We start from the raw sequence: 27,337 nt of genomic DNA on the forward strand, positions 1-27,337 counted from the left end.
CTTGGTCGAGATGGGAGAGGCGGACAATGCATGGTTCCTTGACGCCGCCATTTCCCAGGTTGGCCTGTTTGGCGACGCCATCGAGGACTTTGCCCAGCAGTTCTCACCGGTGAAGAAGCAGACGGAGGCCTTACAACATATCCTGCCCCTGCGCGGCTTAAGATCCCACACCTTGTCTGCTCGTCGCCAAGGGCGTCCTCCTGCAGCAACAACACCGGCTCTGCCGCAGCCCGCCCCCGTGGCCCGGCTCCGGCGTGGAGCCCTCCGCAGGAAGCAGACGCCACCCGTCTCACGGCCGGCCGCTAAGAACCCAAGGAAGGCTTCGAAGCGCCCCTGAGACGGGCGACCCAGGAGCGAGGAGACCCGCTTCTCTGGAGCTGGTCGACAGACCACTCCATCCCCCGGTGGAGGGCCGGGAGGAGAATCTTTTGTCGCCGCATGATCAGGAGGCTGCGACACCCAAAAGCCTGACAAAAGAATGGTTTCCTCGTCTCCTGGGTCACATGTCCGGTGTGCACGGCCGTCATCACGACCACCATCTACCGTCCCATTTTGGCAGGTATGGCACTCCAGCGGTGGACCCCCCGCCCCTGTGCGCCCAGCTGTGGCACAAACACACCACACGGGATTGGTTCCGGTGGACTATGGGGACGACATTCCTCCTCCCCCCTCCTTGGCCAATCTTATGGTGGCTGGCAGGAACCAGGTAATGCTTCGATGTCCCTGGACTCAGCACGGCCACTGGGCTTGAGTCCCCTCGACGTGGCACCTCGAGCTCCACCCTGCCGCGAGGCCCCACCCGCCGGTATGTCTGACGTGATCACTCCCTTGGTCCTCCTCGCCCAGAGTTTGGGCGCGTGGCTCGCGCTTTCCAACCAGTCGCGATGGCTGACCCGGACTGTCCGACTCGGCTACGCGATTCAGTTCACCAGGCGCCCACCCAGGTTCAGAGGCACCCGCTTCTCCACGGTGAAGGGCGAGAATGCCGCTACCTTGCGTGCGGAGATCGCTAACCTTCTGTGCAAGGGCGCAATAGAGCCTGTCCCTCCAGCCAAGTGAAGAAAGGGTTCTACAGCCCTTACTTCATTGTACCGAAGAAAGGCGGTGGGTTGCAGCCAATCCTGGACCTGCGAGTACTGAACCGAGCTTTGCACAGACTCCTGTCCAAGATGCTGACGCAAAAACGCATTCTAGTGAGCGTCTGGCATCAAGATTGGTTCGCACCGGTAGACCTGAAGGATGCGTACTTCCACGTCTCGGTCTTACATTGACACAGACCCTTCCTGCGGTTTGCCTTCGAAGGCCAGGCGTACCAGTACAATGTCCTCCCCTTCGGCCTGTCCTTGTCCCCTCACGTCTTCACGAAGGTTGCAGAGGCAGCCCTTGCCCCACTAAGGGAAGTGGGCATCCGCATCCTCAACTATCTCGATGACTGGCTAATCCTAGCTCACTCTCGAGAGTTGCTGTGCGCACACAGGGACCTCGTGCTCCGGCACCTCAGCCAACTGGGGCTTCGGGTCAACTGGGAAAATTGCAAGCTCTCCCCGGTTCAGAGCATCTCTTTTCTTGATTTGGAGTTGGACTCAGTCTCGATGACAGCGCGCCTCACGAACGAGCGTGCACAGTCGGTGCTGAACTGACTGAAGGCGTTCAGACGGAGGACAGCAGTTCCACTGCAACTTTTTCAGAGGCTCCTGGGGCATATGTCATCCTCAGCGGCGGCCACACCGCTTGTGTTGATGCAAATGAGACCACTTCAGCACTGGCTTCAGTCTCGGGTCCCGAGATTGCACCACGGAACACATCGCATGACCATCACGCCGATCTGTCACCGCCTCTTCAGTCCTTGAACCGACCTTGCATTTCTACGGGCAGGGGTTCCCCTAGAGCAGGTCTCCAGGCACGTCATGGTTATGACAGATGCCTCCAAGACGGGCTGGTGCACCGTATGCAATGGCACACAGCCGCTGTCTCCTGGATTGGCCCGTGGCTGCGTTGGCACATCAACTGCCTAGAGTTGTTGGCAGTACTGCTCGCCCTGCGGAGGTTCCGGCTGTTGATCCAGGGCAAGCACGTGTTGGTCCGGACAGACAACACAGCGACGGTAGTGTACATCAACCATCAAGGCGGTCTACGCTCCCGTTGCATGTCACAACTTGCCGGCCGTCTCCTCCTCTGGAGTCAGCAGCACCTCAAGTCGCTACAAGCCACTCACATCCCGGGCGACCTCAACACCGCAGCAGACGTGCTGTCACGTCAGTTTACCCTCAAGGGAGAGTGGGGACTCCACCCTCAGGTGGTCCAGCTTATTTGGAATCGATTCGTCGAGCACAGGTAGACCTGTTTGCTTCCCGGGAATCCTCCCACTGCCCGCTTTGGTACACCCTGACCGAGGCACCCCTCGGACTCTATTTGAAGACTGCCCTCCTGACTGCGCTAACTTCCATCAAAAGGGTAGGGGACCTGCAGGCATTCTCTGTCAGCGAATCGTGCCTGGAGTTCAGTCCGGCTAACTCTCACGTGATCCTGAGACCCCGACCAGGCTAAGTGCCCAAGGTTCCCACGACCCCTTTTAGGGATCAGGTGGTGAACCTGCAAGCACTGCCTCAGGAGGAGGCAGAGCCAGCCTTGGCATAGCTGTGTCCGGTGTGAGCTTTACGCATCTATTTGGATCGCACGCAGAGCTTTAGAAGCTCCGAGCAGCTCTTTGTCTGCTTTGGTGGACAGCAGAAAGGAGAAAAGAGTGGAAAAGAGGCCTCGGCTGGGCTAGCCTGTCCCTATTGTTGGGCAGTCGACTTGTTCCGGTAGGACAGTTCGACGCTCATTAGAGTGTTGGGGGAGGTTACGTGATGGCCTGGTGTGCTGGCTACGAGGCACACAGCGGTTTGCCCATCACACACCGCCAGTTCACGTAACACAGTTCAGATAGTTTTGTATACGGACCCCTAGTGTCACTACATTGACACAACGTCGAGTGAGTGACAGATAGGGAACATCATGGCTACTTTCATAACCTCCATTCCCTGATGGAGGGAACGAGACATTGTGTCCCTCTTGCCACAATGCTGAACTACTCGCTGAAATGGTCGGGACCTGGTCTCGGCTCCTCAGCACAAAACCTGAATGAGTGGTTGCATACCAGCTCCTTTTATACCCGTATGTCCGGGGGAGTGGCATGCAAATTCCACTCGCCAATTCTCATTGGCCTTTTTTAAAAAAAGCAGAGGTGTTTGGGGCTCCCAAGAGTGACCCCTAGTGTCACTACATCGACACAACGTCTCGTTCCCTCCATCAGGGAACGGAGGTTACAAAAGTAACCATGACATTTTCTTACCCCATCGGCAGATTATTTTTTTCATTAAGTTTACTAAATTTTGAAAACAAGACTTGTATATATAAATAAATATCTTATGCTATTTTGCCTCAAGTAAATATATCTTGTTTTGAGGATTTTTAGATATTTTTACTACAAAACAAGACAAAAATATTAATTAAGAAATTTTTTTTTTTTTTTTTTTTTTGCATAATGTGAAGTCTACTAATGTAAAATACTGTGTTTCTGGTTTTTCATTGAAATGACACAAATGAGAAACTACAAAACTATGAGTATAAAAATAAAGGGTTGCTAAATTGGTTTATAGAGGATAGTTATTAAATTGAGTACTGTAGCATAATCCATAACAACAAATGCTAATGAAAATGTTTCATCTTTTCATATCTGCTAAACTCCCCTGAGAATAATTACATCTATACAATCATTAACACTTTGATTAAAGTGCAGATCTGAGTATGTGCTAATACTTCCTGTGAGTTTGGGAGTGAATAGGAACTTTATTACCTTTGTAATTAGCTCTACCCAGGGGAGAATTTAATTGCTCAGAGACTGCTCTTTCATCACTCTGGAGTCTTAATGACATTCTTACTTATGTTTCATTTAAGTGTCAGCTTTTTCCCCAAAAATTTCTTAGGAGAAATTAAAATGGACACAAGTTAAATGACATAGAGGTACAGTAAGATTATAGAGCAATTAATGTGTATAGCATTGCTCAGATCATTTGGAAGAATTTGATGTGAGTTCATATTGAAAAGACTTTGGATTGCAGACTTTGGTATCTTGACAAATCTTGTACCTCGGTCCTTTCCATCACAAGTGCAATGCTCTATCAGTTGAGCTACCGTGCAATTTAATCACTCTCGGACAAGCTTGTAAATGTAGTTGTTTATGTAACGCAAATGTTGAAATAAGTCTTGCACTATAGTAGATGTTTTTATATGTCATAAGATATCATTGTGCGAAAAGTGCTTACAAACTGATAATCTGCTTTTTACTCGTTATATGTATGAAAGTGAATAAAATAAATTGTGCTGTAGCGCCTCAAGTGTTCATTTCACCAGGAAACTGCTGTGATACGTACAACGAGCCACGTAAAAACGATTTAGCAAAAAAGTATGTCAGAATTAACGCGTTAGAGCATGCAATTAATTAAAGTTTAACACGTACATTTTTCTTAATCGCGACTTCCGCATTTAACGTTAATACACCATAAACTAGCATGTTACTTGAATTGGTGCTATTTTAGTGCATTTCTATCTTCATACTGTGGAAGGCTTTGTTTGGAAAATTTTAATAAGCATTATATTGTTACAAATTGTTTTGTTTTCTTTCCTAAGATGGAAAAAATGCATTTTGACAGGAAAATAAGTATATTTAGAGTCAAATTTCAGCACTTTTAAAATCTGTGATTAATCGTGATTAACTACAAAAAAATTATGCGATTAATCGCGATAAAAATTTTTAATCGATTTACATCAATGATAACGTAATTCTTTGAGACCAGATTAGTGCACAGTTTCAAGTACAGATACTGAGGTAGTAGAATATACTGCCAAGTAAACAGTCCATTGGATTGTTTCCAGATTCTTTATACTGAATATTAAATATATATCATCATAAAACAATATTTGGCACAGCCTCAAATAGAATGCCACAGTTATGACTGCTGAGTTGTATTTCTTCACCAAGGCAGTAACCCTGTTAGTCTCTCTGGGCTTGAACTGTTGTGTAAAATCCTGCAGGTTATTTTGGATGTGTTTCCCTCTACAGTACTCTGTGCTTCTCTCTTTATGTCCCTAAAGTCTCTTGAGATCTCAGTCTGAAGTCCTGCCTCTGAAACAGCAAACAGAATCAATGGTTTGGGGCCGGAGGTAACTGAGCTTTTAATGAGCTGGGTAACCCCTGGCAATGCCCTCTTAACAAGAGCACTCTCAGTGCCAAGCCAGTGGAAAAAAAGGAGGATTAATTAAAAAGAGATGAGCCATTAAGAGGTTAGATTTGATTCTGTTCGTTTTCTCCTCATAAAGACCTCTGCCTGATTGTGCCATGTGGTTCTATGCCAGAGAGAACAGGCTATATTCAGACAAGTTCATTGTGTCTCGCCATCCAAATTAACATTTTTCCGCTCATTGTTATGTTTTGCTGTATGTATGTGAATGTATTGAAAATATGTAACTTGTGTTTTTTGGATAATAGTTCAGCACAAAGTCTCAGGCTTTTGCACTGTGCACTTCCAGAGTCAAGAAATGTGTTGGGGCCGTTCACACTGAACGTGTTTTTTGTGTCCATCTGCGCTGTTTCAGTAGTTTTTCAATGGTACTGTATAAACAATGCATCGTGCCTTGCTGTTTTTTTTTTTTTCAGCATCTCATGCAGGAATGCCGTGAATGCCAAGCTGCATCACAACGTGATCTCGAGTATTCATTGGTACAGTGCTCCTATGTAAAGTGTTGTTCTAGCACACGTACAGTACTGTGCAAAAGTTTTTGGCACTTGTGGATAATGTTGCATAGTGAGGATGTCTTCAAAAATGATGACATACATAGTTTTCATTTATCATTTAATGTCATACAAAGTTCAGTAAGCTTAAAAAAATCTAAATCAATATTTGGTGTGGCCACCTTTACCTTTATAACAGCACCAATTCTCCTAGGTACACCTGGACACAGTTTTTCTTGGTTGTTGGCAGATAGGATGTTTTAAGCTTCTTGGAGAATTCACCACAGTTCTTCTATCTATTTAGGCTGTCTCAATTACTTCTGTCTCTTCATTTAATCCCAGACTGACTCAATGTTCAGTGGGGGGCTTTGTGGGGGCCATGACATCTGTTGCAGGGCTCCCTGTTCTTCTATTCTAATCTTTTCTATTTGCAAAAGTAATTTTTGGGAGTCTAACATTTATATTTCCTATTGACACACTAAAGCTGAAGATATAAATAACCATCTTAAGACAAATGCTTTTGTGAAACATCTTATGTGCCTAAGACTTTTGCACAGTAATGTATATTTGCTTACATTTGTGTAATGGTGGCCGCTGATAGATAGCTGTGCAATGTGTATTAACCTCACTCTCCTGACCTCAAGAGGTGCACTAGCGACTGACGTTAGGGGCTGTATCTTTAGCCTCCATGTAAGCGCACCCGCCTCCCACACCGGAGATGGCGGTTCGAGTCTCGTATGGAGCGGGCAGAACAGGAGTGTCACAATGGTGCCGTGACCCAGATGGGAGTGAGGTTTAGGGGGGGTGAGTGTAATAGTGGCCAGCTGATAGATAGCTGTGCAATGTGTACAAACTTCACTCTCCTGACCTCAAGAGGTGCATTAGTGAATGACGCTAGGGGATGTAGCCTTTAGCTTCCTTGTGTGTGTGTGTGTCTGTCTGTCTGTGTGTGTCTATGTGTGTATGTGTATGTGTATGTGTGTGTCTCTGTGTGTGTGTGTGTGTGTGTGTGTGTGTGTGTGTGTCTGTCTGTCTGTGTGTGTGTGTGTGTGTGTGTGTATGTGTCTGTCTGTCTGTCTGTCTGTGTGTGTGTCTGTCTGTCTGTGTGCGTCTGTGTGTATGTGTATGTGTGTGTCTGTGTGTGTGTGTGTGTGTGTTCTGCATTGTGGATGATTGATTTTTATTTGACAAATGGAGTTTCGTAAACAAAGTTCGGGAGGAGCAAGTTCATTTAATCCAACCTATCACACTGCCAGAGTAAGCGTATATAAATAGCTGTTTACCTCTACGTGACATAGATTCTTCCGGCATCCCCCCACCTCCCCATCTCCACCTATCTATTCATCAATAACTAATCTAAGTCAGGGGGGTATTCGAGCTTGGGTCAAGTCTCGAGCCTCGAGCCCTTCGCCCAGGAGAGCAAGCCAAACACGTTTACACTATCCCCAATGCAGGATTATTTTAACTTGCGAACTACTGAAAAAAAAAAAATTCCTGTTATAGTCTTACCCATTCATTTATATGTGTGTGTGTGTGTGTGTGTGTGTGTGTGTATGTTCTGGATTGTGGCTGATTGATTTTTATTTGACAATAAAAAAAGAAAAAAGATCTATTATAGTCTCACCCATTCGGTTATTTGTGCGATGTGTGTATGTATGTGTGTGTTTTCTGAATTGTAGTTGTTTTATAGTCTTACCCCTTCATTTATATGGGATTTTGTTTTGCGTTGTATTTGATTTATTGATTTGTATTTGACAAATAAAACAAAACAAAAAAATTGCTGTGTGTTATAGTCTCACCCATTCATATCCTATGGTGGGTCAAATTTGATAAAACCACATAGACTCATTGAATCTTGTCCAAAAACAAATGTGTGTGTTCAGGTGGCAAGTTTAGTAGAAGTCACCAAGCCTTGTGCCGCTCAGTTTGAGGAATCCTTTTTTATAAAAAAACAAAACAAAATTGATTTGGGTCAAAAATGACCCAAACAGTAATCAAGGGTTAAATATGAAGGATTCTTAAATATTTTACATTCCTTAAGCTGTAAATACGTAAAAACATGGACGTTTTAAATACTATCAAGACATCCATATTGTACATATCAGCTTCTATCCTAACGTACTAACATATAAGTTTAAATGTTAGATGTGAATACCTACAAATATTAATAAGATCAGGCTGCGTGTCAGGTTAAGATAACTTTGTTCTGTTCCATTCTTTGCACCAGTCTTTTTGGTGTGAACGGCAATTGCATTCAGTGTGAACAGCCCCTAACAGTACAGAATACACACTCATATTATTACACTACTTTTTTATTTTTTATTTTCACTACTTTTACTTTTCTCCCCAATTTGGAATGCCCAATTCCTAATGCGCTCTAAGTCCTCATGGTGGCATAGTGACTCTCCTCAATCTTATCATGTGGCTTGTTGAGCGTGTTACCACGGAGACATTGCGCGTGTGAAGGCTTCACACTATTCTCCGCGGCATCCATGCACAACTCACCATGCGTCCCACCGAGAGCGAACCACATTTTAGTGACCACGAGGAGGTTACCCCATGTGACTCTACCCTCCCTAGCAACTGGGTCAATTTGGTTGCTTAGGAGACCTGGCTGGAGTCACTCAGCATGCCCTGGATTCGAACTCGTGACTCCGGGTGTGCTGTCTTTACTCGTTGAGCTACCCAGGCCCCCATTACACTACTTAAACTTTATTGTTATTTCTCACACAATGTATTTTTAATCTTCTCCACACTCTTCTGCAATTATTTCAGATGGAACTGCTTAATGTATGGACTATTTAAACTATAGCCTATTTTGTAGTGTAATCACTATTGGGAAATATATGTGGCAGGCAGCATTGTTGAAGGTCAGGCTTTATTGGAATAATCAAATTTTCGGGATATCAGCAGTTTTATTAACCGAGCAATTGCAGTCATGTGATTAGAAGAATGGCCCGAGGTCAAGATACAGTGTTAGAGAAATGGAAGTAACCAGCTTTACAGTAAATGTTTTCTATCCACAGACTTTGTGTTCTTGAGTTCAGGTAAGCCCATCAGCTCAGTGTTGACCTGTTTCCTGGTATCTCTTACTGTATGAATGTGTGTTTTTCACTCAAGGCCAAACTGTTAAAATATCAGGTGAGTGGTTTTAAGTTGAGTGTTGGTCAGAGGTGGATGAACTTCCAACCTACACCAAAACAGTGGAATCTGTCTTCAAAAAAACAAAAAACAAAACAAAAAAAGGCTAAAGACATACAGTACCTCTTCCAGGAGCACTTCACAAACTTATAACCTTATAGGATGAATGTCACAAAAATAATAAATATCCTGTTCTTTTTACACCCCAAAATTAAAAAAATTAAAAAACGAATTATATTTTGCTTAACAAAATGAAGCCTATTAATATAAAATACAAGGTGACCCGGACGTTTTGTTGTGAGATTCACATTATAACCTCATGTTATAATATTTTAAAACATCCTTTCTCTACTGTTCTGCACTGTTTCTGGCTAAGCATTGTACTATTTTAGTACTTAATTGAAATTTGGCAGAGTAGCATTACTTTTGTATTGTTTTCTCCCTTGAATTAATCCCTTCTGCTTGTGCTGTTCTCATTTGTAAGTTGCACTGAATAAAAGCATTTGCTAAATGAATATGTAATGGTTTTTCATTCCAGCTGAACGATACAGACATTAATGTTCTAATCAGCTCTTCTGGTCTTTTCTGTAGGCTTTGGTATGACCACACCTGTCACGGTAGCTGGAAAGGTATTCTTGATATTTTACGGCTTGTTGGGTTGTGCAGCCACCATCCTGTTCTTCAACCTCTTCCTGGAGCGCACCATTACCCTGCTGGCTGTGGTTATGAAGGCTGTACGTCTACGGCGTTTGCGGACCAGCGGTCTTCTCCCGCCAGGGATCTGCCAGGACTTTGCCGCAAGCACCCTACCTGGCTGGAAGCCCTCCGTCTACCATGTGATGCTGATCCTGGGTTTGTCAGCCATCGTGATCTCTTGCTGTGCATCAGCCATGTACACTCCCGTGGAGGGTTGGGCGTACCTGGACTCACTCTACTTTTGCTTTGTCACCTTCAGCACGATTGGTTTTGGGGATTTGGTGAGCAGTCAGAACGCCGCATATGGCTACCAAGGGTTCTACCGGTTGGCCAACTTCCTATTTATCTTGACCGGTGTATGCTGCATCTACTCTCTCTTCAATGTCATCTCCATCGTCATCAAGCAAGTCCTTAATTGGATGTTGGAGAAAATGAGTTGCTTGTGCTGTCAACGGTGCAATAAAGCAAACGCCTTCTTGGGACGGCGCAACGCCATTCGGCCCGGCTCGCGCCTCAGACGAGGGCGCTTTGGACAAACTGCAGATTCTAAGGAGCCCTGTGATAGTGACACGGAGGGCCGGAGGCTCTCGGGTGAGATGATCTCAATGCGAGACCTTACGGGATCCAATAAGATCTCGCTGGCCATCATGCAAAAGCAGCTCTCTGAATCAGCCAACGGATTTCCAAGAACTGTCTGTGGAAGCTCAAGGCAGAACGGCTTTTCTGGTGGCGTCGGTGCTCTGGGCATAATGAACAACAGACTGGCGGAAACCAGTGACTCTAGGTAGAAAAGAAACCTTTGCCCTACCTGGGTAAGAATATCAAGACTAGTAAAAGACTAATTTGGAGAGGGAAAGCTCTCCAGTTCACTCTGGAAGTGGAACGACTTGAGTTCGTGATTGATTTAGTTTGAATTTGATGACTCTGCCTTGAGCTTGTGTAGAACAGCATGGCATGTATTAACTGTGTAGGATATCCATTAGGATTGGGATTATGTAATCATTAGGATTTTTGGATCGTGACTTGCTACAGCTTGTACTAAGAACGAGTACTAGGAGATGCAAAGCAAGTAAGTGACTTTAAATGATCAAGTAAGTACATCAAAGGCAGCAAAGCCTTACCTTGAGTACCCAAATGGCATATTCTAGAATTTGTACAAAATACTGTACCACATCAGCTAAACCTAAAGAAAGGTCTAGACTTAGACTTGACTTTTCATAGGAGCTGAGTAGTTTTTCAATCTCAAAATGGAAAAGTAGCATAATTTTTAATCCATTTGGAAAGCATACTCTATTTACAAATATGCATAATCGCCGTGTTACAAACATACAAACCTACTGACAAGAATATTTGCCAGTTTTTACTTAGCTTTAGTTAAGGAGAAATATAGAACAAAATACTTTTTAAGTTGCAAATGAGAACAGTATGCAGATAAGAAAAATATACAATATTAAGAGGTACACTAACACTTTACAATAAGGTTGTAATGCTAAATTTGTTGGCATTAGTTAATGCATTAGGTATCATGAACTAACAAAGAACAATATTGTTTACGGCATATATTAATCTTAGGGTATGTTCACACTTGGCAGGTTTGGTTCAATTAAAACTAACTCTGGTCCGATTGCTCTGTTAGTGCGGTTCATTTGAACAAGTGTGATCCGAAACTTGGTGCGCACCTGAATAGTGGGTCTCGGTCCGCTTCCAAATGAATTCTGGTGCGGTTTGACTGATATATGAACGCAGCATGGACCAAAGATGTCTAAACGGACCAATAACAGGATGTGATGTCACAAGATGCGAGCCTAAAAATCACGTGATTTGATAACATTGAAAGAGCTGTAAGAGTGGTGTACGCAAAACAAAATGAGCAGAAGGCAAACATGGAGCAATGAGGAGGTAAAGTTCCTTATTAACATTTGCTCCGACGAGCATATTTCCAGTATACTGGAAAAAACGCACAAAAATGCTCAAGTGTTCAAAATGTTCAGTGATAGGTTAAGGGAAAGTGGGTCCAACGAGCACGTTGAGCCCAGCAGCCAGCATTGTTTTGGATGTTCGGCAAGTTCCGTCGCAAAATATACGTCATAAATGCTATCCAATCAGGTTGTGACCATATACTTATGCCTTTTGTTTTGTATCTTTAGGTTCGGTGTAAAAAATGACAGTGTGAATGCTAAGTGAACCAGGACTAAATGTATCATTTTCTTTTTTGGTCCGGAACAAGAGAACCAAGAGAACCGAACTACAAGTGTGAACACATCCTTAATTTAAAAATCCATAAATGGTATGGAAAATTGCTTATGTTCCTCATTTGTAAATTGCTTAAAAGCATCTGCTTAATGACTACATGTCAGCTAAACGTTAAAATACCTAATTTCAAAAGTATAGCCACAATACATAAACGAAATGCATGTTATCATGGTTTTAGTGTTATAAAATCACTTACTAACCTTTTCTGTGCAAAGTTATATCCAATTTTACAACTTTGTTGCCATGATGACATAAAATTGTAAACCCTAAAATGATCGCAAAAACGCAGATTCAAACAACATTACAGCTCTGTAAAAATAGAACACAAGTTTTAACAGAAGTATTAATGTAAGTGCTTTTATAAAATTAGAAGCTTCACATTTCTGCTGTTTAAAATTGGCCCCATTCACTTCCATTGTAAGTGCCTCATTGTAACCCTCTATTTAGAAAAAAAAGGAGCACAAATGCAAAAACGTAGATTCAAACAACTTTACAACTCTTTACAAACAGAACACAAATTTTAACTGAATAATTAAAGCTGATGTAATTTCTGTGACACTAGTGCCACCGAATGGGATTGCAGAAAAAAAAACAACAAAAAAAACAGCCTGGTTTCATGAAACTTATGTGAGCATTGCAATGTTTTTGCAAAACGGAAATTACGTGCTTCATAACATGTTTGGCTGCACTTTTCAAGTGAAATGTCCAGCAGGGGGCGCCAGAACAGAGCAAAATGAGGTTGTAATCAGATGAAGTTTTTAAGGTGAATTTTAGATGGAGGTTTTAATCAAACGTACGTCCCTAACCTAAAACATTAACCTAAACTTAAGCAATAGAAAAATGAGAGTTTATCAAAACAGACATCCTTACCCTTAACCAAAACCTAACATTAACCGATAGTGTTTTAAAATGCAGAAGCTGAATGAAAAGCACATTTTCTGAAGCAACCATGTTAATTTGTGTCGCTTCTGTCTCTGCCGTGTCACGTGTCAGCTTGAGTTCTTTTCTGGTTTTGAAGCTGCCGTGCAAGCTAATCAAATTGGAATAAGTGTATATATGTAGGTGGGTCTGTAATACAAGCGTTGAAATGTATAATGTTTCAAAAGATACGTTAAAGTAAAAGTGTCTCGATATCATACCATAGCAGGGTCTGAGTAGAGAGAAAAATAAGTGTTTATAAAACCGTAATCAGCCATTGTCACATCATGATTTGATTGAAAGTGAAAAAAAAACCACACAGTTGTTTTAGCGCCTCTAGTGTTCATTTCACCTGGAAACTGCAGGGAATTGTACCTGGAGTACACGTATAACAATGTATATAGAGTCACACTTTCACTATGAGACCAGGTTGAAAAAACCCCAATGTTTTCAAAACACCTTTTCAAATACAACCCTCATCTTTTTACTCACACCATTGTTTGAGTAATGTTGTTGGGGTGGGTCTAAACAGGTCACTTGAAACAAACACAGGAATTTTCATAGCACCACAGAGACACAGTGTTTATAGTTTTTGACAAAATTATACCATGAATTGCTTACTCATAGTTGTCTCTGCATATTAAGTTGGGATAGAAGAAATTATTTTAACACTGAAAAAGTTACATACTTCAGCTTTAAGTGCTTTTATAAAATTTTAAGCTTCACATTTCTGCCTTTAAACCCTCAAAAAATTGGCCCCATTCACTTCCACTGTAAGTGCCTCACTGTAACCTCAGTTTTTTGCTTCTTATTTTTTTTAATAAAAAAAAATGCAAATTTTTTTTTTTTTGTGGTAATCAACATTATGCCAGAAAATGCTATTGATTGAGCTTAACTTGTATTGAACCTGGAATACACCTTTAACAACAAATGCAACCTTATTGTAAAGAGTTACAGATTACAGTAAGTTTGCGAGTTTATAAAGTTTCCTTTTATAGAACTAGTTGTGTAAACCAGGGCACTCTCTTTAAATAAGTCTGTGACCCAAAATTGGCTAACTTAGAAATTATATGAACAAAACATTGGCTGATAGTTGAAACAGATCATTAGTACTAACTAATAGTACTGTCTAATAATATTTACTGCTTTCTTAGTATTTTTTCAGTATCACCAAATGACGCAAAGTTTATAGAAATTGCTCCAGTTAAATCACTTTTTCTTTCCCCCATATGTAATGTATAACTCATAGGTTTGTTGCAATTAACTGGCTCTCTTGCAAGTAATGGGTTACACCATTTTCAGCTTTGTTAATTGGAGCATCAACAAAGCAGTTTTGCTGTGTCATACCACTTTCTTGCAGTGTAGATTGCTTGTTAAGGCTAGGGTATACTTTGTTTTTCTTTGTGGCGTTCTATCTCACACAGCATTTCAAAGCATTCTCTTTAAACCGCAAGCCCATCCGGACACGTTTGCATGTGCACTACGACTGCTTTGCGATATTCTTGTAGTACTGTCGACGCCTGTTATTCAGAGGTCTGCAGCTGTGTGGGACTCTTTAGGAAGAGTCTGCCACATTCATTGGTGCTATCGGGATGGGTAAAACACCCCAAACACAAAATAATTTTTATAAGAGATTGCATTTATTGTACCCTTTAAAATCAGCGTTACTGTCAATAGTGCCATTGCTTGAAAAATTCAGCTGAGGGATTTACACCCTCGAAGTAATGAGATACTTATGAGCTAAGCAACAGAACTTCAAAGATAAATTTTGTTGTTCCCCAAAGAGGCGAGAGGAGGAGGAGATGGAGGGATGGAATGAGGCAGAGAGAAAGACAAGAGTGAACGAGAATAAAGTGAAGAACCCCCAAGAGAAAAGATGAGCCATCTATCAGCGCAGAACAAGACTTCCAGTGGCGCTCAATGTGCTCATCTGCCAGACCTCTGCACACCAAACGTTTGTTATATATGTTAATATTAATAACATATTATTAACAGTGTCCGCAGGCTTAGGCAACACCTTTGGATGGTGTTGGCTACACCTGTCTCTGACATAGAGCTGAGTAGCACATCATGCCGATTATATAAAAAGGAAGCTCTGTTTTTATAGAAAAGTCACTGAGAACGAAATGTGATAAAAAAAATAAAAATAAAAGAATTTTTAGATTCAGTTTTACGCATACTATAAGGTTTGACACAGTGTGTTTACATGTACAGTCTTACACTGATTATGTTTAATAAACTGACAACGTCATGTAAACTGTTTCCATAAATTGGACAAAGGCCATGGTTTAAAGCTGAAGTATGTAATTTCTGCACCACTAGCGCCACCCATATGAAACTGCAAAAATAAACATTGTTTTCAAAACAGCTTTCTGAATACAGTATGTCCCCATCTGCTGTTGGTCAAAGAAATTGATAGCCCCGCCCCCAACTCATGCCTTTGGTCAAGACGGGTCGCTCAAAACAAACAGAGGAATTTTCATAGTGCCACAGAGATACAGTGTTTACAGTTCAAGACAATTAACCTATGCATAGCTTATAGTTTTCCCTGCATATTAAGCTGGGATAGGAGAAATTATTAACACCGAAAAAGTTACACACTTCAGCTTTAATTTTTGTGTATTTTCCAATTTGCTTGGATGTAGAACCCTTTAGGGTTTAGTAAGCATGTTCAGTGTGCACACATCAGACTGTATGGTGTCAATACAGAAGAAGGAAAACCAAAAATTTCAAAATCTTAAATAAATAATGGAGTTTGCATTGTCAGTTTATTGATTTGCATGCCCAAAATGAAAATTCTGTCATAGTTTACTCACAATCATGAGTTCCAAACCTGTCTGAGTTTTTTAAGCTAAAAAATAGTACATGAACGTGTGCTACTTTGAACAAGCTTCTCATATAGTGCTCATAAACATGCCACGGACGTCAAGATTTTCACTGCAAAATGACTTAAATTGCTGGTTGTTTCTCACCAAAACCTTTCGTATGCCTTCAGAACATTTGGAAATTGACACAGGAGTTGCAGGGACTACTACAATGATACATTTGGGTCCTTTTTTAAGCTTTAAAGTGAGGCACTATTTGCTGCCCTCGTATGGAAAAGACAGCCTGTGATATTCATTGAAACTGTTCTGCATAAGATAGAAGTCATCCTCCTTTGAAACAACATGAGGGTAAATTATGACATTTTTTTGTTTTTTGGGGTGAACTATTGCTTTAAAGTCAACATGAAGCCATTTGCAACCCGTTTTACCTCCATAATCTGATGTATTTCCAAGTGAAACAGGATATTGAAGAAATGTAGGGTGTATTATTGTTCTTTGGAATAACATGCACCAACGAATTGTGCACCATAAGACTGTGGATATACAATAAATATTAAGAACGGTCAATAGGTTCAACTTTAAATGTAATGTTGACATTAAAACAGGTTTTTAATATTGAGCTGATTTTTGATAGTGATCAGCATTTCATTGTACATGTAAACACACTCAGTAGAAGTGCACCTCGGTTCTATGGCAGACAATAATTAATTATTATACTCAATGCTTTGAAGTCTTTTCCCAAATGATAAATCAAACAACTTTACCAAAATATTTCAGCAAGCACACAACAGGAAATATAAAAGAGCAAGATGAAGAATTGCAGTAGAAGCTCGTCTTGCACCATTTGAAAATAAAGCAGATAGAAACAGATGCCAGTGTGGTGCAAATGGACCAGCGTAGTAAAATCCTGACAGAGTGACTTAGAAGAGAAGACAATAGTCTCCCTTGGTTCTGATAAGGCAGCAGATGTAGTTTCCATTGGTTTGCTCTCTCCTGCTGATCTCTACAATCTCTGCCAAGCTCTCTCCTGCACCACAGAATAACAGCTTGTGTTATTAACTCGCTAACTGCAGACTGCATTCACAAACAAACGCACAAAAACCCACATATACACTTATATGTTTTATTTTTTTTCTTGTTTTCCAGGAATTTTTTTTTAAACATCCTTAAAACAAGATACATTTACTTGAGAGGTAAAATGAAATTGGATATTAAGTCTTGTTTTCAGATCAATCCAACTAAATTAAATGAGGTTCGTGCTTAAACAAGAATAAACGATTTGCTAATGGGAAAATAATTAATTCAAAGGGAAAACAAGGTTATTTTTCTTACTCCACTGACAAATGTTTTCTTTTTATAAGCATAAACCTTACTAAATTATGTTAGATTTCTCTTTAAACAAGACATAATAGACTACATCAAGTTTTACTCTTAAGTTTTGCATCCCCTCATAATAGTTTTGCATTCCCTAGCAATAAATTAGCCATGGTTTTACTGCAGTAACCATTGTAAAAAATGCAGTATAAATTTACCATTGTTATACTATAGTAACTAAAGTTAATCTACAGCATTTGCAGTAAAATCGTAACCTCAAAATTTACCATGGATTTACTACAGTAACTAGAGTTCAACTACAGTATTTGCAGTAAAACCATAACCACATATTTTACCATGGTTTTACTACAGTAACTAGTTAAACTATGGTATTTGTAGTACAATTCTAACCAAATCATTTACCATGGTTTTACTACAATAACCATAGTAAAAAATGCAGTATAAATTTACCATGATTTTACTACAGTGACTCTAGTTCAACTGTGGTATTTGTAGTAACACCATAACCAATAAAATTACCATGGATTTACTACAGTAACTATAGTTCAACTGTGGTATTTGTAGTAAAACCATAACTTCAAAATTACCATGGTTTTACTACAGTAACTATAGTTCAACTGTGGTATTTGTAGTAAAACCATAACCTCAAAATTACCATGGATTTACTACAGTAACTATAGTTCATCTGTGGTATTTGTAGTAAAACCATAATCTCTAAATTACCATGGTTTTACTACAGTAACTACAGTTCAACTGTGGTATTTGTAGTAAAACCATAACCTCTAAATTACCATGGTTTTACTACAGTAACTATAGTTCAACTGTGGTATTTGTAGTAAAACCATAACCTCAAAATTACCATGGATTTACTACAGTAACTATAGTTCATCTGTGGTATTTGTAGTAAAACCATAACCTCCAAATTACCATGGTTTTACTACAGTAACTACAGTTCAACTGTGGTATTTGTAGTAAAACCATAACCTCTAAATTACCATGGTTTTACTACAGTAACTATAGTTCAACTGTGGTATTTGTAGTAAAACCATAACCTCAAAATTACCATGGTTTTACTACAGTTACTATAGTTCAACTGTGGTATTTGTAGTAAAACCATAACCTCAAAATTACCATGGATTTACTACAGTAACTATAGTTCATCTGTGGTATTTGTAGTAAAACCATAATCTCTAAATTACCATGGTTTTACTACAGTAACTACAGTTCAACTGTGGTATTTGTAGTAAAACCATAACCTCTAAATTACCATGGTTTTACTACAGTAACTATAGTTCATCTGTGGTATTTGTAGTAAAACCATAACCTCCAAATTACCATGGTTTTACTACAGTAACTATAGTTCAAATGCAGTATGAATTTACGATGTTTTACTACAGTAACTTGAGTTTGAATATGGTAGTTGCAGTAAAACAATAACCACAAAATGTACTACAGTAATGAGAGTTATATTATGGTATTTGCAGTAACACCATATCCACAAAATACACCATGATTTTACTACAGTAACTTCAGTTCAACTATGGTATTTGTAGTTAAACTATAACCATAAAATTGACCATGGTGAAACCATAGTAATAAAAATCATAATTTTGTGGTTATTATGGTTTTACCACAAATACTATAGTTCAAATATGGTTACTTTAGTAAAACCATGGTTAATTGTATCCAGATAGTTACTACAGTTATGGTTACTACAATATTACTATAGTAAAACTTTGGATTCCGCCAAAAAACATGGTTACTACAAATTACTATAGGAACACTATGGTTAATTTATTGCGAGGGCACATGAAACTATTTCAGAAAACACTTCCCTCCCTGTCCTCTAAGGGGCTTTGTATTAAGTAAGTTGATCTTGTTTTAAGGATGTTTATATATATTTTATGTAAAACAAAACAAAAATAATTTTTTTTATGTGCAGCTAGCTTGGCTAGCAGTAGCTTAGCCTAGTGCAGTTCACTCTCTCTAGTGTTATTATGGATCTTCCTGTATCTAAACTAACGATTCTGTAAATAGCGTGCAGCAGAGGCACAGTGCCTCAAAAAAGTCGAAAAATGTCAGACTCTTTTTGCATATTGCAAAGAGATCTGTGAAGATTATGGTATGAAGGTTGTGGCTCTTGCTTATAACATAAAACCTCAGGTAGTTCAATCTTCTATTGTAGTTTTCTGCATGCTACTATGGTAAAGCCATTCCAGAGGCACTTATATCTCTTATAGGTCTATTTTTATATTCAAATATATACAGTAAATGTATTATATCTGGCAGTCATTGTGTTCTAGGAACAACAGACTTGATTAATCATGCTTTAAATGTAATGAAGACATACGTGCTTTACGTCAAATACATTTAATTTAATTCGGTACATCAAGAACTGAACATTTCATCATGCATGTGCATTTATGAGAGAGTTTGGGGACGCAGCTAACAATGCAATGGAAATGCACCAAACAGACAAACAGAGTCTTGGTATGAGCTTGAGAAACAAATAGCAAGTTTTGGGAGAGACAACCATATTTGAAAGAGCCTTTGAAAGAAATATTTCAAGTAAACATATTTAAGACTAAGTATGTGCTCTTAAAATGCATGCATGGCTCGATAATTGCCTTATTTTGTTCCTCGACCATGTAACTATAATGTAAATCTTATTTATTCTGTATAGTAAATCTTTTGCATTTTGCAAAATGTATCTCCATTGATTGCAATGGATCTAACTGAACTAAAGTCCTCCAGTTTCCCCAGTTTTCAGTTTGGAGGTCTGGGAATTTCTCAGTTGTATTTATTTATTCATATTTCTTTATTTACTTATATTTTTTGTAGCTCCTGAAACTGACTAAACTAACTCGTCCGTCATGTTTCAGAGTTTCGCTCAGTCTGTGTTACCTTTGTTTCAGTCCAACAGCAATATAAATCCAAACATGTCCAAGTGGCCAAGGTTGCTGATTTTTATGGTGGTATGTATACTGGAAACCAGGTTTAGATTACGTCAGTGCTGAAAAATGTTTCGGTAAATACATGACTCACAACATTAAATGTCACACACATTATAGAATGACGCATTGAGGTTATTATGTCATTTAAAGGTTGATGGAAAGCTAAGTGGAGAGCAAGTATCTGACATTGGCAGTTGTGTGTTTGTGCCACTGGCGTGAAAGACTGTCGTGTTCAAAATCAAAGTGAAAAGGTTGATAGTGCCTGTCAAGAAGACTTGAAAAGTTCTTTCTTTTCTGTATTTCAACTTAGATTTTAGTTTAGAGTAACTGAAATAGCAGAAAATATTCAGAAAGTATCTTTAAAAAGACACTTGACACGCACATCAGATTTTCTCATTTAGATGTCCAAGTTTCAGGCTGTTAAACTGTTGACATGAATTTTCATAAATGTTATATTTTAAGAAATATTCTTTATCAGTATGCAAGTTGGGATGAATGGAATAGTCTTTCGCCTACTCACTCTTTCTTCTGTTCTCTTCTTTCCCTTTTTTCCTCTCCTTCTCTGTTTTTGTAGAAACTTACATGTAAGAAATCCGTCAGATTATGTTAATGTTAAAAATTCTAACCCTAAAATCAAAAGAAAAAAGACATTAAGATTTTTTGCATTGTGACATTGTTTTCAGGGCACTTAAAGGTGCTGTTAGTGATTTTTTTCATGGAAAGGTATGTAAAAAATATTCCTACTCCCTGAAAGATATCACTGAAATAAGTGCCGTATATATCACCGGTCTCTGTGACAGCTCTAGACTCTGTAAACAGCACACAAAAATGTGTCCACGGGTCGCGTATCTGACGCTTTCGAACTGTCAATAATTTTTCATGTTCTCATAGTATTCAGCTAATTACTGAGGCTTACTGCCATTTTTATGCCATGTTGCTCATAAAAGTTGTCAGATGCGGAAGCTATTTTGCTGCTCTTGTTTTTAACAACCATTTCTGCATGATGTCGGCCTCAAAAAAGCTCATTTGGTATCTTTGGAGGTCGGGTTTTGGAAAGGGAGGGGCGTGGCTAATTCAACGACTCAGTCTCGTGGAAGTAGAACGGCAAAAATTCCTTACAGCACCTTTAAGCACATTTTACCACCCAGTTCTCATTCCATAATGCATCTGGATGTTCTAATTTTGCAAAGATGAAACAATGGGAATTAACATAAGACATACATTTTTTTTTTACTATATTACTTTAAAAAAGATGCTGTTATACAATGATATTTAAAATTAAATTCAGCGAAAAAGAAAGGCAGTACCAAGAAGTACTGCTATGATGTATAAATACTTAACATAAATAAAATATATATATATAATACATTTTTAATTTTTTATTATTTCTATTTATTTTCACATAGTGGTACTGAGAATGGAGGGGTAAAATGTGCTTAAGTGCCCTGAAAATAATGGGCTCTATTTTCGTGAGTGCCCAAAGCGCAGCACTGTGCACTATGACCATGCGCAATGTCTTATTACATTTTCGTGAGAGCACTAATTCTAAGTGCAATTTTCGTGCCAGCGCAAAGCACAAGTGGGCATGGGGGGGAGTGTTTGCGCTACTGTGGTTGTTGTCACGCAAAACTGTGGGTGTATTGTATGTAAATGAAGTGACGCAAAGCACAGTTTGCTATTTAGAAATAGGGCGTTGTGCTAACACGTTTCAATACCACCTCTCAACTCAGCGCAAAGTCCAAATTCAGTTCTTGCATTTGCAGTTTGGAGATTTTACCAGCAGGTGGTAATAAAGTTCATGTCCAAACTCTTAAAATATAGTGGAACATCAAATTAAGTCCCTGACAATCACTGTCTTAGCTGTTTTAAGAAAAAAATAAAATAATTATGAGGCTGTGTTAAACTATCTAAAGGTTATGGCTTATTTTTCAATTATTATCACTATGTTTATATTTACAATTATATTTATGATCTCATTTATATTGGTATTTTTTCTCCCATTGTCGTTTTAAGTCACTGCAAAAAGGGCCGGTGGAAGAAGTTAGACAGAGTAAAATGTTTGGATTTAGGTTGATTTTTTTTTTACTACTTCGTTATTTTTATTACAGTATATTTTCATTTAGTTTGAAGTATAGTTTGAATTTAGAAATATATTTGGTTTCATTTTTTTTTTTTTTTTTGCATTGGCGATTTCAGCAAACCCACTTGTGCCTAGACTTAGCACATGCTTGCATGAAAATACCAAAACTTCATGGCAATGCCCATTGATTTTGAGCTTATGACTTAAGGCATTGTGTTGCGCTTAATGCTTGCGCTCTTAAAATAGGACCCAAAGTCACAATGTTAAAATCTTACTGGCCCTAAAAATAAGCTTTATTTTCTTATTTGTTTGTTTTGTAAAATAGGGCTAGGACATTTTCTTGACAGGTTTTCGTGATAATTACCCATTTCTAGAACCAATATATTTTTTTACAATATGGTGATTTTTATTACTGTAATTGTTTTATTTTTATTTAAATCATCATAAATTATACCAATGCAAAAAATACTACCACACTATATAAATAATATACAATTTAAATAATATATATATATATATATATATATATATATATATATATATATATATATATATATATATATATATGTATATTACTGAAATAATGAGAATGAATTTTTTTGTCATTACAGTAATGAGAATTTGGGGGCACAATGTTCCAAACTGTCATGAAAATAGTCACAATGCTAAAAATCTTAATGATCAATAAAAGTGATTTGATTTGATTTGATCATAAAAATAGTCTAAATTTATACAAAATGTAATGTCTAATTTCTTTGTTTTGTTTTGGATTGAAATATGACCCAGACATGTTCTTGACTGGTTTAATGAGATTCATTGTTAGAAATGTATGATGAAGTTTAAATCAAAATGTAGTCTAGTTCAAGCGATGGTTAAGAAAACTGGCTAAAATGACCCTTTAATACGTTGGCACTTTTCGTCACCCATGCTCTGTAATCTAGACCTGGTTGCCAGAGTATTTATTTTGTTAATCTTCATTCCAGATTGATCCTTGTTCCATGTTGCCTGCATTGTGATATACCATTGATTTACTGTATGCAAATTACTTCTGGTTGCAAGTTGCACATTTATAACAATGATTGTACTTTTATATTTATAAAAAAAAGAAAAAAAAAGATATCTAAATGAGTCATGTATATAGGAAATTAAAATCTATTCTAAGAAACTCTGTTGGTTTTCTTGTGTCTTTCATGATGCAGGTAATGAAGGTTTGTAACTACACACGTTGCCATCTGTTATTCATGTTGTTGAAGCTGAACTGTGACTTTATTGAAGCTTTTCAGAAAGTGAACAACAACATAATACCTCTGCTCCAAAACCTAGTGAGCTGCCTAGATAGACAGCATCTTAAAGGGAGCATAAGCACTCCTTACGTAAAGGCTGTTCTCTCTTTAGTAAGCAACAACATTAAAATGATATTTATTTATTTATTTATTTTATTGGCCAAACTGTGAGAAGGCAGCACATGTATCTTCAAAGAGAAGACAATCCTAGAGTGCATTGCGACGAGGTCAGTAAAACAAGTAATTCAAGATGACAGACAAGGCAAGAGAAGTACAGTTTATAAATATGCTTATGTAAACTAAAAATAGTTAAAACTAATTAAATATTGATCTTATTTGTGTACTATGTATTTGCTATGCTTATTAGAATATTGTGTCATTATCTAAACATTATAACTTCAAATTATTGAAAGTTTTCAATTAAGTTTCATTGAAGTATAATTTTAAAAAACAAAACAAAAACATGGCTACTACAGTTTTATCATAGTAACACCATAGTTAATCTGTGGTACAAGTATGATTTTTAAAACCATGGTTTCCACCAAAAAAACATGCCCTTACTAAAATTAAACATTTTCACTATAGTAAACCTGTAGTACCCATATTAAAAAAAAATTGCGGTAAGAACCATGATTTTAAAAACCATTGTACATGTACCACAAATTAACCATGGTGTTACTATAGTAAAACTAAAAACATATTTGGCAGAATGATTGACTTTTATTACAATATTTTTGGTTTTCCTGTATTATTTCTTAGTTTTTACCATGAATATCATGATTAAAATATGGTTACTGTAGTAAAACCATGGTAAATTTTATGGTTTTTACTATAAATACCGTAGTTGAACTCTAGTTACTGTAGTAAAATCATGGTAAATTGTGTGGTTATGGCTTTACTACAGATACCGTAATATAATTTTAGTTACTGTAGTAAATTCATGGTAAATTTTCTGGTTATGGTTTTACTACAAATACTATAATATAACTCTAGTTACTGTAGTAAAATCATGGTAAATTGTGTGGTTATGGTTTTACTACAAATATAATGTAACTCTATTTACTGTAGTAAAATCATGGTAAAATGTGTGGTTATGGTGTTACTACAAATACCGTAATATAACTCTAGTTACTGTAGTAAAACCATGGTAAATTGTGTGGTTATGGTTTTACTACAAATACTGTAATATAACTCTAGTTACTGTAGTAAAATCATGGTAAAATTTCTGGCTATGGTTTTACTATAAATACCGTAATATAACTCTAGTTACTGTAGTAAAATCATGGTAAATTTTCTGGTTATGGTTTTACTACAAATACCGTAATATAACTCTAGTTACTGTAGTAAAACCATGGTAAATTGTGTGGTTATGGTTTTACTACAAATACTGTAATATAACTCTAGTTACTGTAGTAAAATCATGGTAAAATTTCTGGCTATGGTTTTACTATAAATACCGTAATATAACTCTAGTTACTGTAGTAAAATCATGGTAAATTTTCTGGTTATGGTTTTACTACAAATACCGTAATATAACTCTAGTTACTGTAGTAAAACCATGGTAAATTGTGTGGTTATGGTTTTACTACAAATACCGTAATATAACTCTAGTTACTGTAGTAAAATCATGGTAAATTGTGTGGTTATGGTGTTACTACAAATACCGTAATATAACTCTAGTTACTGTAGTAAAACCATGGTAAATTTTGTGGTTATGGTGTTACTACAGATACCGTAATATAACTTTAGTTACTGTAGTAAAATCATGGTAAATTGTGTGGTTATGGTGTTACTACAAATACCGTAATATAACTCTAGTTACTGTAGTAAAGTCATGGTAAATTGTGTGGTTATGGTTTTACTGCAAATACCATAAAATAACTCTAGTTACTATAGTAAAACCATGGTAAATTTTGTAGTTTTGATTTTACTACAAATACCGTAATATAACTCTAGTTACTGTACTAAAATCATGGTAAATTGTGTGGTTATGGTTTTACTACAAATACCGTAATATAACTCTAGTTACTGTACTAAAATCATGGTAAATTGTGTGGTTATGGTTTTACTACAGATATCGTAATATAACTCTAGTTACTGTACTAAAATCATGGTAAATTGCTACAAATACTGTAATATAACTCTAGTTACTGTAGTAAAATCATGGTAAATTTTCTGGTTATGGTTTACTACAAATACCGTAATATAACTCTAGTTACTCTAGTAAAATCATAGTAAATTTTCTGGTTATGGTTTTACTATAAATACCGTAATATAACTCTAGTTACTGTACTAAAATCATGGTAAATTGTGTGGTTATGGTTTTACTACAAATACCGTAATATAACTCTAGTTACTCTAGTAAAATCATAGTAAATTTTCTGGTTATGGTTTTACTACAAATACCGTAATATAACTCTAGTTACTGTACTAAAATCATGGTAAATTGTGTGGTTATGGTTTTACTACAAATACCGTAATATAACTCTAGTTACTGTAGTAAAATCATGGTAAATTGTGTGGTTATGTTTTTACTACAGATACCGTAATATAACTCTAGTTACTGTAGTAAAACCATGGTAAATTGTGTGGTTATGGTTTTACTACAAATACCGTAATATAACTCTAGTTACTCTAGTAAAATCATAGTAAATTTTCTGGTTATGGTTTTACTATAAATACCGTAATATAACTCTAGTTACTGTAGTAAAATCATGGTAAATTTTCTGGTTATGGTTTTACTACAAATACCGTAATATAACTCTAGTTACTGTAGTGAAACCATGGTAAATTGTGTGGTTATGGTTTTACTACAGATAACGTAATATAACTCTAGTTACTGTAGTAAAACCATGGTAAATTTTGTGGTTATGGTTTTACTACAAATACCGTAATATAACTCTAGTTACTGTAGTAAAACTATGGTAAATTTTGTGGTTATGGTGTTACTACAGATACCATAATATAACTCTAGTTACTGTAGTAAAACCATGGTAATTTTGTGCTTATGGTTTTACTACAGATACCATAATATAACTCTAGTTACTGTAGTAAAACCATGGTAAATTGTGTGGTTATGGTTTTACTACAAATACCATAAAATAACTCTAGTAATTGTTGTAAAATCATGGTAAATTTTCTGGTTGTGGTTTTACTACAGATACCGTAATGTAACTCTAGTTACTGTAGTAAACCATGGTAAATTGAGTGGTTATGGTTTTACTACAGATACCGTAATATAACACTAGTTACTGTAGTAAAATCATGGTAAATATTGTAGTTATGGTTTTACTGCAAATACCATAATATAATTCTAGTTACTGTAGTAAAATTATGGTACATTTTATAGTTATGGTTTTACTACAAATACCATAATATAACTCTAGTTTTTGCTGTAAAATCATGGTAAATTTTGTGGTTATGGTTTTACAACAAATATCATAATGTAACTCTAGTTACTGTAGTAAAATCATGGTAAATTTTGTGGTTACTATTGGTTTACTAGAAATACCATATCAACTATGTTTGTTGTAGTGAAACCATGATTAATTTTCATTTATGGACAGATAAAGGAATACGACACATATTGTGAGAAAATTCAAAACTATTTCAGAAAATAAATGTCTCCCTGTCTTTAAGGGTCTCTGTGCCATCGAGATACTTAAAGAGATCTCATTTGTGATTTTTCTTTCCTAGAGCATTCCAAATGAGTTACTTGTGAGGTTCTATGACAGTTAGCAAGCTGCAATTTGTCCACTCTGCAATGTTTTTCCCGAATCACAATCTTGTGTGTGGCATGTCAAGAAACATTATGTATCTGGCTGTCGTGTGTGTACACAACCACAGACATGTTTGAGACCTTTCCTTGTCTGACTGTACCATTTGTCTGCTTGACTGAGCATGCCAGCTGATATTCATTAAAAGTGAAGGAGCGTTCGACTCTGAAGCCTCCCCTGTCACCACTGAACAAATAGTTTTTCTACAATGACTGAGGCCATGATCCCTGTGAAGAAGAACACAGTGTTGACTAGCCCTAAGCGGATTACAACCAGTCCCACACAACAGGAATAATTATGGCC

The 27,337-nt window shown here is 37.6% G+C and overlaps 1 protein-coding gene across 1 annotated transcript in view; it reads left to right on the forward strand.

The window, feature by feature from the left end:
• Positions 1 to 10,398, forward strand: part of LOC127411959 (potassium channel subfamily K member 12-like) — a 51,353-nt gene extending 40,955 nt beyond the window's left edge. The window contains exon 2 of the mRNA XM_051647927.1: positions 9,506 to 10,398. Within this exon, the coding sequence (XP_051503887.1) occupies positions 9,506 to 10,398 (893 nt within the window). The remainder of the gene's footprint in view (positions 1 to 9,505) is intronic.
• The last annotated feature ends 16,939 nt before the right edge of the window (positions 10,399 to 27,337 follow it).

This window comes from Myxocyprinus asiaticus, chromosome 21 (assembly GCF_019703515.2).
Source record: "Myxocyprinus asiaticus isolate MX2 ecotype Aquarium Trade chromosome 21, UBuf_Myxa_2, whole genome shotgun sequence".
In the NCBI taxonomy this organism is placed as follows: domain Eukaryota; kingdom Metazoa; phylum Chordata; class Actinopteri; order Cypriniformes; family Catostomidae; genus Myxocyprinus; species Myxocyprinus asiaticus.